Source organism: Myxocyprinus asiaticus, chromosome 28, assembly GCF_019703515.2.
Source record: "Myxocyprinus asiaticus isolate MX2 ecotype Aquarium Trade chromosome 28, UBuf_Myxa_2, whole genome shotgun sequence".
In the NCBI taxonomy this organism is placed as follows: Eukaryota; Metazoa; Chordata; class Actinopteri; order Cypriniformes; family Catostomidae; genus Myxocyprinus; species Myxocyprinus asiaticus.
In genome coordinates, this window is record NC_059371.1 from 2,954,588 (window position 1) to 2,969,408 (window position 14,821).

Sequence of the window (14,821 nt, forward strand, 5' to 3'; positions counted from 1 at the left end):
CAGACACAACTGTTCTTCAACAGACATTTCTTCCTGAGAAAAAGGAGCTAACACAGCTAAATATATAAAAACATCAAATCGCAATACTTACAGAATTGCAATACTTAAAAAATTGCAATACACATTGAATCGGCATGAAAATATCACTGTAATATCAAATCAGGAGGTCTGTGACAATTCCCAGCCCTAATAAACAGAGAGCTCACAAAAACTTCGCACAAATTCAGCTCGACTAACTTGATAATGAAGTAGCACAGCCAATGTTATCTCGCTGGTAAGTGGTGTTTACTTTATGTAAAGACTCAGACACTCCACTTTGCACATTTGCACTTTCTACATCACTTTGATGTTACTTTCCACACAACTTATTCTCAAAATATTACGACTTTATTCTCATAATGCTATGACTTTATTCTCAAATCTTAGATCTTTATTTTTATGTTAAAGGAATATTTCAGGTTTAATATAAATTAAGCTCAATCGACAGCATTTGTGGCATAATGTTGATTACCACAAAAATAAATTTCAACTCGTCCCTCCTTTTCTTTATAAAAAGCAAAAATCTGGATTACAGTAAGGCACTTACAATGGAAGTGAATGGGGCCAATCCGTAAACATTAAAATACTCAGTTTCAAAAGTGTAGCCATAAGACATAAACAGTTTGCATGTAACATGATTTTAGTTTGATAAAATCACTTACTAACCTTTTCTGTGTAAAGCTATGTCTAATTTACAACTTCATTGCCATGACAACATAACACCTTTAATGCCAAAACCCTAAAACGAACATAAAAACGACTATTTAAACAACTTTACCATTCAAATAATACAATTAATGTAAGTGCTTTTATAAAATTATAAGCTTCCAATTTTAACTTTTGAACCCTCCAAGAATTGGCCACATTCACTTCCATTGTAAGTGCCTCACTGGAACCTCGATTTGTGCTCTCTCTTTTTTTTTTTTTTTTTTAAAGACAAGGAGTTGAAAAATTTTTGTGTGTGTGTGTTAATCAACATTATGCCACAAATGCTGTTGAATGAGCTCAACTTGTATTGAACCCGGAATATTTCTTTAACGTGGCACCAAATCGCTGTCCTACAAAGGACAAGGGACTCAAAGTTTTTTGTTGGTCAACAACACTGTAGCTCCACACTCCAGCCCAGTAGGTGGCAGAATGCATCATAAGGTAGTTTGCCAACTCCCACAAAACATAAAAGAAGAAGCTGACAGAGAAGTGGAAAAATTGGGTGCTTTTCGCAACAGGAGAAAGTTGCCTAAGGTTGTTCCTGGCAGGGTCCAGATGGTTAGGATTAGGGTGGGGGCGGGGTTAGGGCATCTGCTGCCTGCAAGGAACAAATAGAGGCACTTCTCATTTCTTAAATTATGCATCCTCGTTTCCTCACTCCTCCGTCCTTGTGCCCGTGACCTGGAAACCGATCAAATTCGGCATCATAAAGGACACATCAATTCGCTAAATGCACTGCAAGGAGGCGAGGACAGAGAAAGATAAAAGAGATGGAAATAAATTATCATTTATAAACCAACAATCATCCATGCGATTATCTAATTAGCCAATCGTGTGGCAGCAGTGTAGTGCATAATATCATACAGATAGGGGCCGGGAGCTTCAGTTAATGTTCACATCAACCATCAGCATGGGGGAAAAATTTGATCTGAGTGATTTGAAGCGTGGCATGATTGTTGGTGCCAGACGGGCTGGTTTGAGTATTTCTGTAACTGTTGATCTCCTGGGATTTTCACACACAACAGTCTCTAGAATTTACTCTGAATGGTGCCAAAAACAAAAAACATCCAGTGAGTGGCAGTTCTGTGGATGGAAATGCATTGTTGATGAGAGAGGTCAACAGAGAATGGCCAGACTGGTTCGAACTGACAAAGTCTACAGTAACTCAGATAACCGCTCTGTACAATTGTGGTGAGAATATCATCTCAGAATGCTATTCTGAGATGCGTGTTGGCACTGCTTTGTTGGCATGAGGGGGGCATACACAATATTAAGCAGGTGGTTTTAATGTTGTGGCTGATCAGTGTATATTCAGATGCATCAAAAAATATAAAGAACAAATTATGCATGGCATTCACGGTTCCACATGTCAATATTCAGTTCCACAAAAGAATCTCTGATATTTTATCAGTGTATACAGGAGAAATGTAAGCAATTTTAATGGCTTTGCAGTAGGTTGAGGAAGTAAGACCACTGATGGCTCCTATATGTTCCGATTCAAGTTTGTCATTAACAACTTTAAAAATGTGTCATACTGAAAGTAGAATAGACATTTTGATTGATATAGCCTACTACAAACATAGTATAGGATTCAGATGATGGGATTGATGGTAATGTTTTTATTATTAATATTACTGATTGTATATTTTATATGTAGAAATGAATGAGCAGATGGGATGGCAAAAGAAGCCACAAGATAAAGCGTTATAGACATTAACGTAAAATATAGCAAGACTGAAATGAAAAGCTTAATTAAAAAACAAATGAGGACTAGATGGCACAAACAGTGGGAGGAGGATAGAACAGAAAGATAGTTTTATAATATTCAAAGAACTGTAGGCATAGGTAAAATAACAGGTAGAAATAGAAGAGAAGAAACCATCATTTCTAGACTTACAGTAGGTTTGGACACACAGCACTCAATAGTACATAGCATAGGCTAGGCAAACATGGCACAGGAAACTGTGAATGGTGTATTCAGGAAGAAACAGTAGAGCATTTATGATAATTTCTCCCAAATATTGTAGTAAAAGAAGGATGTTGATTTCTAACTGTAAAACAATTAAGATGAATTATGAGTTGGCAAACAATCTGAAAAGAAATTCAAGGGATGAATGTGTTCCCTTTTTAATAAAATATTTGAAAGCAATGGAATTAAATAAGAATATAGTGTTTAGTTTGTGAGAAAGTATATGGGTATGTGTGTGTACAGTGTATACTGTACAATATATGCAGGGTTGGGGAGTAATGAAATACATGTAACGGGAATACGTATTTAAAATACAAAATATAAGTAACTGTATTCCACTACAGTTACAATTTAAATCATTAGTAATTAGAATACAGTTACATTCAAAAAGTATTTTGATTACTGAAGAGATTACTTTGCATTTTATTGTCATTTGTTTCATTTAATATTTAGTCCTTTCAGATGGAAAACATTTATACATATAAATGATGTGATCCAAAGTGCATTTGAACAGCGGTGAAACACTTTCTTATGATGTGTTACATTCATACGAGCAGACAGAGAAGTAAGTTTGAAGTAAGTTTGGAGCAGAAGAAATAGAAATAAACCTTGTGTAAATTGTCAGCTTTACGCTAAGCTAAAATGCTATTTCTAGCCATTTTACATGACATGTTACCAGACACGATCATATTTTTTTATCAAGAAAATTCATGTTAGATCATAATTTCTTTTTTTCTAGTAAGATCTTTGATATTAGGGCAAAAATCGTATTCATGATAATATTTTTTTTTTTTTTGTATTGTTTTCCTGTAAAAAATATCTATAAATCCTTAAAACAAGATCAATTTGATTAATCTTGTTTTAGAAACAACACTGCATAAGATATTTTGATTTTTCAGAAAATGTATTTTTAACATGTGTATTTTGTCTTACTGTACTGGCAGAGCTTTTATAGTCAAAACAAGTGAAAAAAATCTACCAGTGCTGAAGAAGAAATCCAAAGTATTTAGAATATGTTACTGAGCTTGAGTAATCTAACGGAATACGTTACAAATTACATTTTACAGCGTGTATTCTGTAATCTGTAGTGGAATACATTTAAAAAGTAACCCTCCCAGCCCTGAGTATATGTATATACTTGCATAAAGAATGGAATTTTTTGATCCCGACCAACACTCCTTACCAGTTAGTGGCGGTAAAGCACCTTTCGTTATATGCCAACCACCATAAAACTTCAGAAGAAGAAGAATGACGACGGAAAATTGTTTGAACACTCAGCCGGTACGTTTAATGGTGCTTCTCATTTCGCTTGCCGTTTTGTTATTTAATCTTTATTTATTAATATATTCATCATAATCCAAATAATTAAAGACGCACTGTTGAAATATGTGACAATTATGGTTTATGTAAACTGCAAACGTGAAACATGAATTAAAGTAGTTGTGAAGGGGGAGGAGAATGTATGTGTGCTCTCCTCAGTGTTTAATTACATATGTTAATTTCCACGCATGTCATTGACTCGGACGCTTAAAAATATTCAGTTTCACAAGACACAGAAATCAGTGAATATTATATTTAAATCTGTTTTATGAGTGTATTTAATCCAGCTGCGGGATGTAAATGTGTTAAATGTAGGCGATATTATATAATATATAAGCGGTTATAATATCTGAAGATATTTCTGGTGTGAGGAAAATGAAATTAAAAACAAACTCCATTTGAAGACGTTTGTATTTATTTGTCACAAGGCTTTCTTGGATTGGATAGTCGATTCTGATTTGGTCAGGTGCGCATCGAGGATAAGCTGCAGACTGATATTTCGCCGAGTTGTGTCTGAGATTATCGGTTGCACTGGCAGCATACGAATATTCATGAGTTTCCTCAACATGTGGAAGTGAAAATGTCAGTCCACGCTCTTCAAGCCTCAACATGAACACCTCTAATGGTTTATTTTGAAATAATCAATTTCAGCGTCAAGGTTAACCCTAACCTTTATGGTTTGTATGTGATTTTAATCAGTCTGTTCGAGAAGCTTCGCCTGAATGATTAAATTCCTGTTAGGAAAAAAAAAAGTTAATTATAATACATTATTTTATTATGTATTCTCTGAAAACAAGTCTTTTCAGCTTGTGGCAATTTTACTTTCTAAATGTATCTTTGTAAAGATGTTTACATGTTTTATCTTGAGACATGACTTTTTTCTGCAATGAAAATCAAATCTGGAGTGCATCATCTGATAACATGTCTAGTGTGTGTTTTGTATTGACCAACAATTGGATGTAAACACAAAATATATGCAGTATATTCACATTACATGTGATTATTATTATATCCATACATTACACATTTACTGTTGCATGGATACATCTGAATGTAGCACTGATCATTGTGTACTTAAATTTTAATTGTACTTAATTTATTTTTGGCATTTTCCAGGATGAATCTGGTCTATCTCTCCACGGCTCTATTGATAAAACCTCCAGAGAGTGTCTGGCTTCTGTCTGTAATGGTGGAGAACAGCAGATGCTGCAGATACCATTGAAGATGTCCTCAGTGAAGCTGGAGGACTGCAGAAATCTGATAGACACAAGAAGAGAAACCAATGCAGAGGGAGAACAGAGCAATGAAGATAGTGATGAATTTATTCCTTCTGGTATGTTTCTTCCTTTAATGTTGTTTTTTTATTTTCATGACATTCGACTGTCATGTACACTGGCAGCCAAAAGTTTGGAATAATGTACAGATTTTGCTCTTATGGAAAGAAATTGGTACTTTTATTCACCAAAGTGGCATTCAACTGATCACAATGTATAGTCAGGACATTAATAATGTGAGAAATTACTATTACAATTTAAAAAAAAATTCAGAACTTAAACAACTACAAAGTGTTCTAATAAAAAATCCTCCATGTGCAGCAATGACAGCTTTGCAGATCCTTGACATTCTAGCGGTCAGTTTGTCCAGATACTCAGGTGACATTTCACCCCACACTTCCTGTAGCACTCGCCATAGATGTGACTGTCTTGTCGGGCACTTCTCACACACCTTACAGTCTAGCTGATCCCACAAAAGCTCAATGGGGTTAAGATCCATAACACTCTTTTCCAATTATCTGTTGTCCAATGTCTGTTTCTTTGCCCACTCTAACCTTTTCTTTTTGTTTTTCTGTTTTAAAAGTGGCTTTTTCTTTGCAATTCTTCCCATAAGGCCTGCACCCCTGAGTCTTCTCTTTACTGTTGTACATGAAACTGGCATTGAGCGGGTAGAATTCAATGAAGCTGTCAGCTGAGGACATGTGAGGTGTCTATTTCTCAAACTAGAGACTCTGATGTATTTATCCTCTTGTCTAGTTGTACATCTGGCCTTCCACATCTCTTTCTGTCCTTGTTAGAGCCAGTTGTCCTTTGTCTTTGAAGACTGTAGTGTACACCTTTGTATGAAATCTTCAGTTTTTTGAAGATTGTTTTTCATTCCTCAAAACAATGATTGACTGATGAGTTTCTAGAGAAAGCTGTTTATTTTTTGCCATTTTTGACCTAATATTGACCTTAAGACATGCCAGTCTATTGCATACTCTGGCAACTCAAAAACAAACACAAAGACAATGTTAAGCTTCATTTACCGAACCAAATAGCTTTCATCTGTGTTTGATATAATGTCAAGTGATTTTCTTGTATCAAATGATCAATTTAGCATGATTACTCAAGGATAAGGTGTTGGAGTAATGGCTGCTGGAAATGGGGCCTGTCTAGATTTGATCAAAAATGACTTTTTTCAAATAGTGATGGAGCTGTTTTTTACATCATTAATGTCCTGACTATACTTTGTGATCAGCTGAATGCCACTTTGGTGAATTAAAGTACCAATTTCCATCCGTGACAGCAAAATCTGTACATTTATTCCAAACTTTTGGCTGCCAGTGTATGTTTCCAAGAAAAATGGTTTTACATCACACAAGAGTCACAAACTAAAGTTTCTCACAGTTTCAGAAGTGCTTAAAGCTCTTTTACAAAAGTGCTATGTCATTGATTTCTGCAGGGACACTGACTTTAGTTCAATATCAGCATGAGAAAAAAAGTTGAGGTTTGACCAGATGTAAAGATCAAGTGAGATTTACGAAAGTCTTTTTTAAAGGTGCACTAAGCTTTTGCTAAAAAAAAAAAAAAAAAAAAGTTTTACGCAAAGACATGAATAGCATTTTTAAAATATGTTTAAAATTATGTACATTCACATTAGATTAGACTTCCAGTCATGTCAGTAGCTCAATAAAAGCTGATTAATTTTACATTGAGAGGGTCGCCCCCTCATGGGTGCTACCATGTTGACAACACATAAACTGTGTTATGCAGTTAAATTCGTATCACTAATAATGACAATAATAACAACGTTTACTTTATATAGTGCTTTCTGCCAATTCTCAAATAAAAAGTGTCTAAAAACAAGCAAACCAAAAAATTAACTACAAACACAATGTACATACTACAGACAACAGTGGAGCCCAAATTAACAATATAGTGATGGAAACTAATATAGAATAGGGCTGCAAAATTAATCGAAAAACTAATTGCAATTACGATTATCGCTGCCACGATTATGTAATCGTGAAATCTGACGATTACAGCGTTCCATTTAAGTCTGTTCCTGTTGTGGCAGTAGTTTATTTTAACAGTGTGTTTTTGCAGCGGTTGAGTATTCTAACCAATCACAGACATGCCAGTTTAGCAATGAAATGGCAATGGCTAATCAGAGATGCTTAAAATAGTCCCCTGTTCTATCAGTAATGAGAACTGATGCCAATGCGCATGTTTTAAACAATCTGATGCCCAGATGCGTGGTGTTTCACCTGTTTGCGGTGGCACACGAAAATTAATACTGAAGAAACGTCACCTGATACTCGAAAAGAAGCTATAGAACAAAAGCGAAAAGCACTTTGGAATGATTTTGGATTCATTGCATGTTGCTCAGCTCGCTTGCAACTTGGATGGTGAATACACCGCAAATGAGCAACGTGACAACTAAAACTCTTCCATTCTAATGAAGGCATTATAATTGATTTATACTAAGTAGAATGTTTTAATGAGAGCATTCGTAAGAGTGCAGAAATCCGTTTGGAGCGTCAGTGAGCTTGTGCTGAACTGCGGGTCTCAAACAGTATAAACCTGCAGTGACTGACAGAAGTCATTGTAATGGGAGAGTTTGTTGCATTAATTGATTTCTGCGTGCAGTTAAAAACTGATTAACTGTTTGGCATGTTAAGCAGGTCAATGTGAATTTGATCTGTATAAAACAGTAATACATTTAATTCATCTTAACTGTTCTAAGCTTGTTTTGCAGGTGTAGCCAACATAAAGAATATGGCATGGCATATCTCATGCATCACCGTCATTGTCACGTCAGACCCATTTTCCACACAGTTGCTATAAGATGTAAAAAAAAATAAAAAAAATCACGATTCGCACAAACTTTGCAAATGGCTGTTTTTAATTTCCAAAGTGCAACCGCTGAGGCCAAATATGATCTAATGATGATCTCACATGAACAAGATCACCATTGAAGATCTAGAGGGATGAATGGTCACCTGTCTCGCCACCACAGCATTTACTGAACTCAGTAACTTGGTTAATTTAAATCGGCTGTTAATAAGTTTGAATATTGGATATGTCATATTATTTACTGTACATAGACCAATAATTTAAGCAGTAATTTAGCAATAATTTATTTTCTTCTATACCGTAGATCTCATTTAAATGAACTTTTATTAGGCCTAACATTAACAAATATTATTACTATCTTTAATGCTTAAAAGATGCTTAAAATAAAGGAGTGCATATTTTATTTATTCAGATTTTCGCAAGGTCTTAGCAGCTGATACATTTACGTGCACATCACCACCGGTGGCACTTTACCACTGCGGTGGGGCATTTGTCATGGTGATCCTTGAAGTCCTATTTGCCGGTGTTCAGATATTTCACCCACATACACACATATCTGATAAGCTTTCGAGTTTCTCGTACCGCTTTGCATTTTCTTTTCACCATGATGCAGATTCTCATCCATTTGTATGCGTGACTCTAACAAGACTAAGTTACCTGACACCTAATACAGTGAGACACTGATAAGAGAGCAAGACACAATGGCCAAAGACCTCCACCCAAGGGCCGTTTACTCCGCATCCATAAGCATGCACTAGACAGACATTTTTGACTATTTTATTTAGACTGTCAATTTAGGAAATTCAACATTTAAATCGCATCTACAGCTGCAGTTTATTTTAGCTCAAGAATGCAATCGGTCTGACCCATAAGTCATCATCAGTGCCTGACACACATCCAAAGTTTGAATGCACATTTTAGCATTTGAATGTCCATTTTAATCTTAAATTCGACGAATATTCAAATTTCAAATTTTAGTTTGACAACAATAAACCACAGCTTGATTCTGGAGAATTGGTTTATTATAGACAAATGTCAAATCTAATCAATTATGTCTAAAATATTAGAAAAAGTAGTGTCCTCCTAACTTTTCTTTTTGTGCCCCATCGAGCAGAGGCTCTATTTATCAGAGTTACAAATCACAAATCATCAGACCGTGGCCGCATCTCTCTTCTAGTGCTATTAGATCTTAGTGCTGCATTTGATACCATAAAACATGACATTCTTTTGGATAGGCTTGAGAATTATGTTGGCATATGTGGACAGACATTAGCGTGGTTTAGGTCCTATCTACCACTTTTTTGTGTACACAAGGACATTTTAGATAGAAGTATGGAGTGCCGCAGGGCTCAGTATTAGGTCCCCTGCTTTTTTATTTTATTTTATTTCTTTATAAGTTTTCACTGTTATGCTAATGATACTCAGCTTTATATTTCCTACCGTTTTAGAGATTTCTGCCTTTTCCCCATTCAAATAGATAGGAGCTGTACTGTTATGCTGCTTGTATCCATAGAAAATAGCTGTCCGGGAGCATTCCTTAAATGGCGTCCAGGTGGACTGACTTGCCTTGAAAGGGACTTTGATCCAGACTGCAGCCACAGCATCTTATTTTGACTTTTTATTTGTTGTCAAAAAATTGGTGCTAAACTTCAGGTCTGGATTTTTTGGCTTTGTCTGAAGTGCAAGAAACTACAAAACAGCTTTTCGTCATGCTTTTTGTGTGTTAAATGTATAGTTTACCCAAAAATGAAAATTCTCTCATCATTTAATCACCGTCATGCCATCCCAGATGTGTATGACTTTCTTCTGCAGAACACAAATTAAGATTTTTAGAAGAGTATCTCAGCTGTGTAGATACAATACAAGTCAACAGTGTCCAAAACTTTAAAGCTCAAAAAGCAAATAAATTCAGCATAAAGTAATCCATACAACTCAAGTGGTTAAATCCATATCTTCAGAAGTGATATGACAGGTGTGGGTGAGAAACAGATAAATAAAAACTCCTTTTATAAATCTCCACTTTCAAAAGAGTAGACGAGCACAGAAGAGAAACTTCGTGTTCAAGAAGCATTTCTGAGGTTGTACTGAATTATGACATATATGACAATTCACTTGTAGTCCCAATGCTGTTGCATCCTAAGGTGGTCTGAGATCATATGCAGCTTTCTCATATACGACACTATTCTTGCAAATTGTTCCCAGAAAACCGACAGAAGAAATAGTGAGAACTCGTCAAATGAACGTGTTCTGCTAGACACAGCGCGAGCACCAATAAACCTCTAATCACACGGCGAATTACACATGCACATTGATGGCTATTCTTTCATCTGTTCTTCAGAATATAATCAAGTCTGCTTCTTCAAACGTGTCTTTATGTCTAACGGCATTTGTTTTTATTTGTTACTCTAAGATATCGTACAGGTTGCCCACAACAGTGACGGGTAGATGAGTATAGTTACCCACCACTGCGAATGAAACACCTGCATTTTCCGGGTGCTAATTTCATACCCTGGAACTGTTCCTTTAAAATAGTCATACCTATTGGATATTTCTCCCTGTTTTTCTCATAGGAATGAATAAGTAACTTTGGTAACAGGGCTTTTCTTTCCTCCATGCTAAACCACGCCCAGAGTGAATGATGCATTTCTGACTGTACCTGTGCTGCAATTCCATTGACTTTTTCTAAAAACATACATTTAACATGTAAATAAAACAAGATAAAGAGACAATGAATAATCTAAATGGTCATGGTTTTGAAAAGCAGATATCTACTGACTTTTTAAGAAAACCAGAGATCACTTGCTTTTTATATTTTTACAATTTACTATGTTTATTTTTAGACCTAGTGGATGTGAAAAAGGAAATTCAGGAACTGAATGAAGAGGAGAATCATCAGTATCAGGAACCTCATCATTACATAACTGGAAAAAAAGCTTTATCATGCCCTCAGAGTGGGAAGAGTTTCATTTATAAAGGACACCTTAATGATCACATGAGAACTCGCACTGGAAAGAGGCCTTACACATGTGTCCACTGTGGACAGAGTTTCAAACGTAAAGGACATCTTAATGATCACATTAAAATTCACACTGGAGAAAGGCCTTACTTATGTGTTGAGTGTGGACAGAGTTTCAGACGTAAAGGATGTCTTAATGATCACATGAGAATTCACACTGGAGAGAGGCCTTACACATGCCATCAGTGTGGACAGAGTTTCAAAACTAAAGGACATCTCACTGAGCATATAAAAATTCACACTGGACAGAAGCCTTTCTCATGCCTTCAGTGTGGTAAGAGATTCATAAATAAAAGACACCTTAATGATCACATGAGGATTCACACGGGAGAGAGGCCTTACATATGTGTTCTGTGTGGACAGAGCTTCAAATCTAAGGGATCTCTTAATTGTCATGTGAGAATTCACACTGGAGAAAGACCTTACACATGCCATCAGTGTGGAAAGAGTTTCAGAAATAAAGGACCTCTCAGTGATCATATAAGAATTCACACTGGAGAGAGGCCTTACAAATGTGTTAATTGTGAACAGAGTTTCAGATGTAAATCATATCTTAATGATCACATGAGAATTCACACTGGAGAAAGGCCTTTCACATGCCATCAGTGTGGGAAGAGTTTCACACGGGCACACACTCTGACTCATCATCTCTGTTGTCACTCTGTTAGGACATATAACTGATTGGTGAGATTATATATATATACATATTATATAAAAAAAATGTTTTGACAATATTCCTAATGGTGCACATGAAAATGAATGAAAATGAGAATTACGTGTGCTCTTTTTGCACTGCTGTACTGTTTTATAGAACACCAGAGAATGCATACTGGTGTGGGGACTAATATGTATGTTGAATGTGGGAAGACCATTGTTTTAGCCAGCAACTTGAAAGTGTAGCAAAGAATTAATACTGGAGAGAAACCTTACAAGTACACTATGGTATAGGGCTAAACAATGAATTGGAAAAATATTTGAGATTATATTTATGGCTACCGTCATTAAGTGTCAATAACAGAATTCCCTTTAGGTGTTCTCCAGTCATGTTTCTATTTTTATTTACTGTTTAAATAGAAAATTGTTTACATCTTTATTAAATAGTTAACTGAAATATTTTGTTATTATTATTTTACATAGTTTTAAAACAAAACAAAAAAGTTAAAATTTTTGTTAAAATGTTCTATTTACAGTGTGTATTTTCTTTGCAACATTGAGCATTGTAACCAATCGAAGACATGTCCGTTGAGAGCATGAATTCAATGATGAATCAGAGTGTTAAGATAAGTCTAAGCCCAGACACAATCTGTTTTTTGTTTTTGCCATTTTCCTGTGCTGATTTTGTTGGAAAATCTATGAAATTTTGCAGAATGGATTAAACATTGTAAAACTGAGTTGAGACTACAACAGTATTAATGGCTGCTGAAGATATCTTCAAATAAGCTAAAATATTTATTAAACATATGCATTCCATATTGTGTAGAGGGATTAAGTAGAAATTTGTGGATGATGTGTGTCCCAAATCTGCGGAATTCTTCACACACAGATTCCGTTTGACTATAAGAAATAGTCCTAAAGAGAGAGTTTAGCACAGTCTGATGCAGGTTTAATATCTCACCTGAATATGGCATACAGTAGTCCTCAACAAAATGTGTTTTTAATGTGTATTATAATAATTGAAATTAATAATCACAACTTCATTATCAAGGGAAATAATCGACAAATAAATTGAAAAAACATGAAAGAAGGAAACCATTGCACTGTTTTTCATGTGTGAGGAGTTTCAGCCAATCAAGTAGTTTACTGAGACTTAAAACAAAAAGTGTTGCCCAAGCCCAAGCGATCACAGAGAGCAAATGTTCTCTTCAGATTCAATGCTGTCAAGCAAATATTCTGAAATTCCAAAAAAGACAGCGATGGATATACTTCCAAATGAGCAAAATGATCTGAGGCCATGTCCACACTATGTTTTCATTTGAAAACCCTATCTAGTAGCACAAACTTGGATGTGTACTACTGCAGATTTGTCAATTAAGAAAATCATGCTCCCAACAGGTCTCAATATTTCGCTGTCCATTGAATTTACACTTTCCTACTACATGATGTTGGGATGAAAATAAGTGGTATGATTAGCTCAAATGGCAGAAATATGCTAGATAAAAAAAAAAAAATATATAATATGAGAATCTATCTCTGCCATCGGCAATGTGATCAGTGGCAGCGCTACTTTACAATGTGTTTTTAACTTGAGCTACGCGGTGGCTATAGTCAATGGGAGGATCTTTGTATTAAAATCCGGTTTCTTTATTTGGTGTATAATGGTGTGCATCCAGCAATGTGATCATGTTAACTTGTGCCTCACGTTTACAAGCTGATGGTCTTGTCAGATTATGACATTGTATGAAATCTGAAAGTCATTTGCTAATGCTGCTCCCAAATATTATGCAACATCAAAAATCAATCAGTAATTGAATGAACAAACTGCCCAAATGAATAAATCCCCACTGAGTTTGTTTGTTATTATTAGTGTAGACATGCTCAGTAGGCTTGGGTCTCAGTAGTGACATTACAGTACTGTAGGTCAAAATCATAAGATCAGAAAAACAAATAGCCAAAATTATCCATTGTCAAACAGTTTCCTACACAGTCATTTTTAACATTTGATGAGATTATGTTGGTATGCATTGTTAATGTGGCTAACACTGTAACCATTTGTACCAGACTGCTGAACATTCAGACTATACATTTGTTTTCAAACTTTAAAAGGAGATGTCAGTATCAATGACAGTTTACAACCCCGTCAAAAAGGTCTTGCTCAAATAAAGGCAATCCAAAATACCATGCCATATTCAGTTATTCTATGGAATAGTTTTGTGACATGTCATCTACCACTTTACCTTGCAGCCTCTTAGCACTGAAAACTATTAAATAGGCAACATGATAATCTGTTGAAACCATTTTAGTCAGCTCTTTTACCACAGAACTGTTCTTTTCCTGGGTGAACCAACTGAACACATACAAAAAGACTGCACACAGATGTGACCCATTTCACTGGCAATTTTATTCTTGCATGGTGGAACAATTTAAAAACACAGCTGCAGGCAGGGCAATAGAAATCCTGATCCGCAGGTGGCTGGCCAGCTCACTGCCAGTTAAAGCACAGTTCACTAGCGCTACATCCAATCTGGGGAGGGAAACAAGTATTTGAGGAAAAGGGTTTTCTATTAATATATTCAGACATAAATATGGATACTTCCCCATTCTCACTTTAACTTACCCACTGCTCACATATAGATTGTTCACCACAAACCCTACAGAGCTCGGACAGGTCATCTAAGTATAAAAATTAAGAATTGAATTGAGTATGAAATTAACAATTGAATTAATTGACATTACCCATATCGTCATAATGAAGGCAAACATTTATCAAAAGCATACAAGTGTCATTGATGAGCCTTCTGGCTATGCCCATCCGAATAGCCTTTACACCCTGGTCAACTGTGTCAGAAATTGCTGCCTCCTCCATAAGGTTGCTTACAGCAAGCTGTTTTAGGAGGAAAATATTTTAAGGATATAAAGCACACCTAAAATGCCTAAAGATTGCTGATAAACTTACTTTGCACACCATAGCCCCACAAGATGTACTATCCTGTTGATGTG

General features: G+C 35.6%; 1 protein-coding gene across 1 annotated transcript; it reads left to right on the top strand.

The window, feature by feature from the left end:
* The first annotated feature begins 3,950 nt into the window (after positions 1–3,950).
* Positions 3,951–13,999, top strand: LOC127418933 (gastrula zinc finger protein XlCGF8.2DB-like). Its single transcript, XM_051659865.1, has 3 exons — positions 3,951–3,997; positions 5,153–5,369; positions 10,989–13,999. Exons 1-3 carry the CDS (start codon positions 3,965–3,967, stop codon positions 11,843–11,845), a joined length of 1,107 nt encoding a protein of 368 aa, XP_051515825.1. The 5' UTR covers positions 3,951–3,964; the 3' UTR covers positions 11,846–13,999.
* The last annotated feature ends 822 nt before the right edge of the window (positions 14,000–14,821 follow it).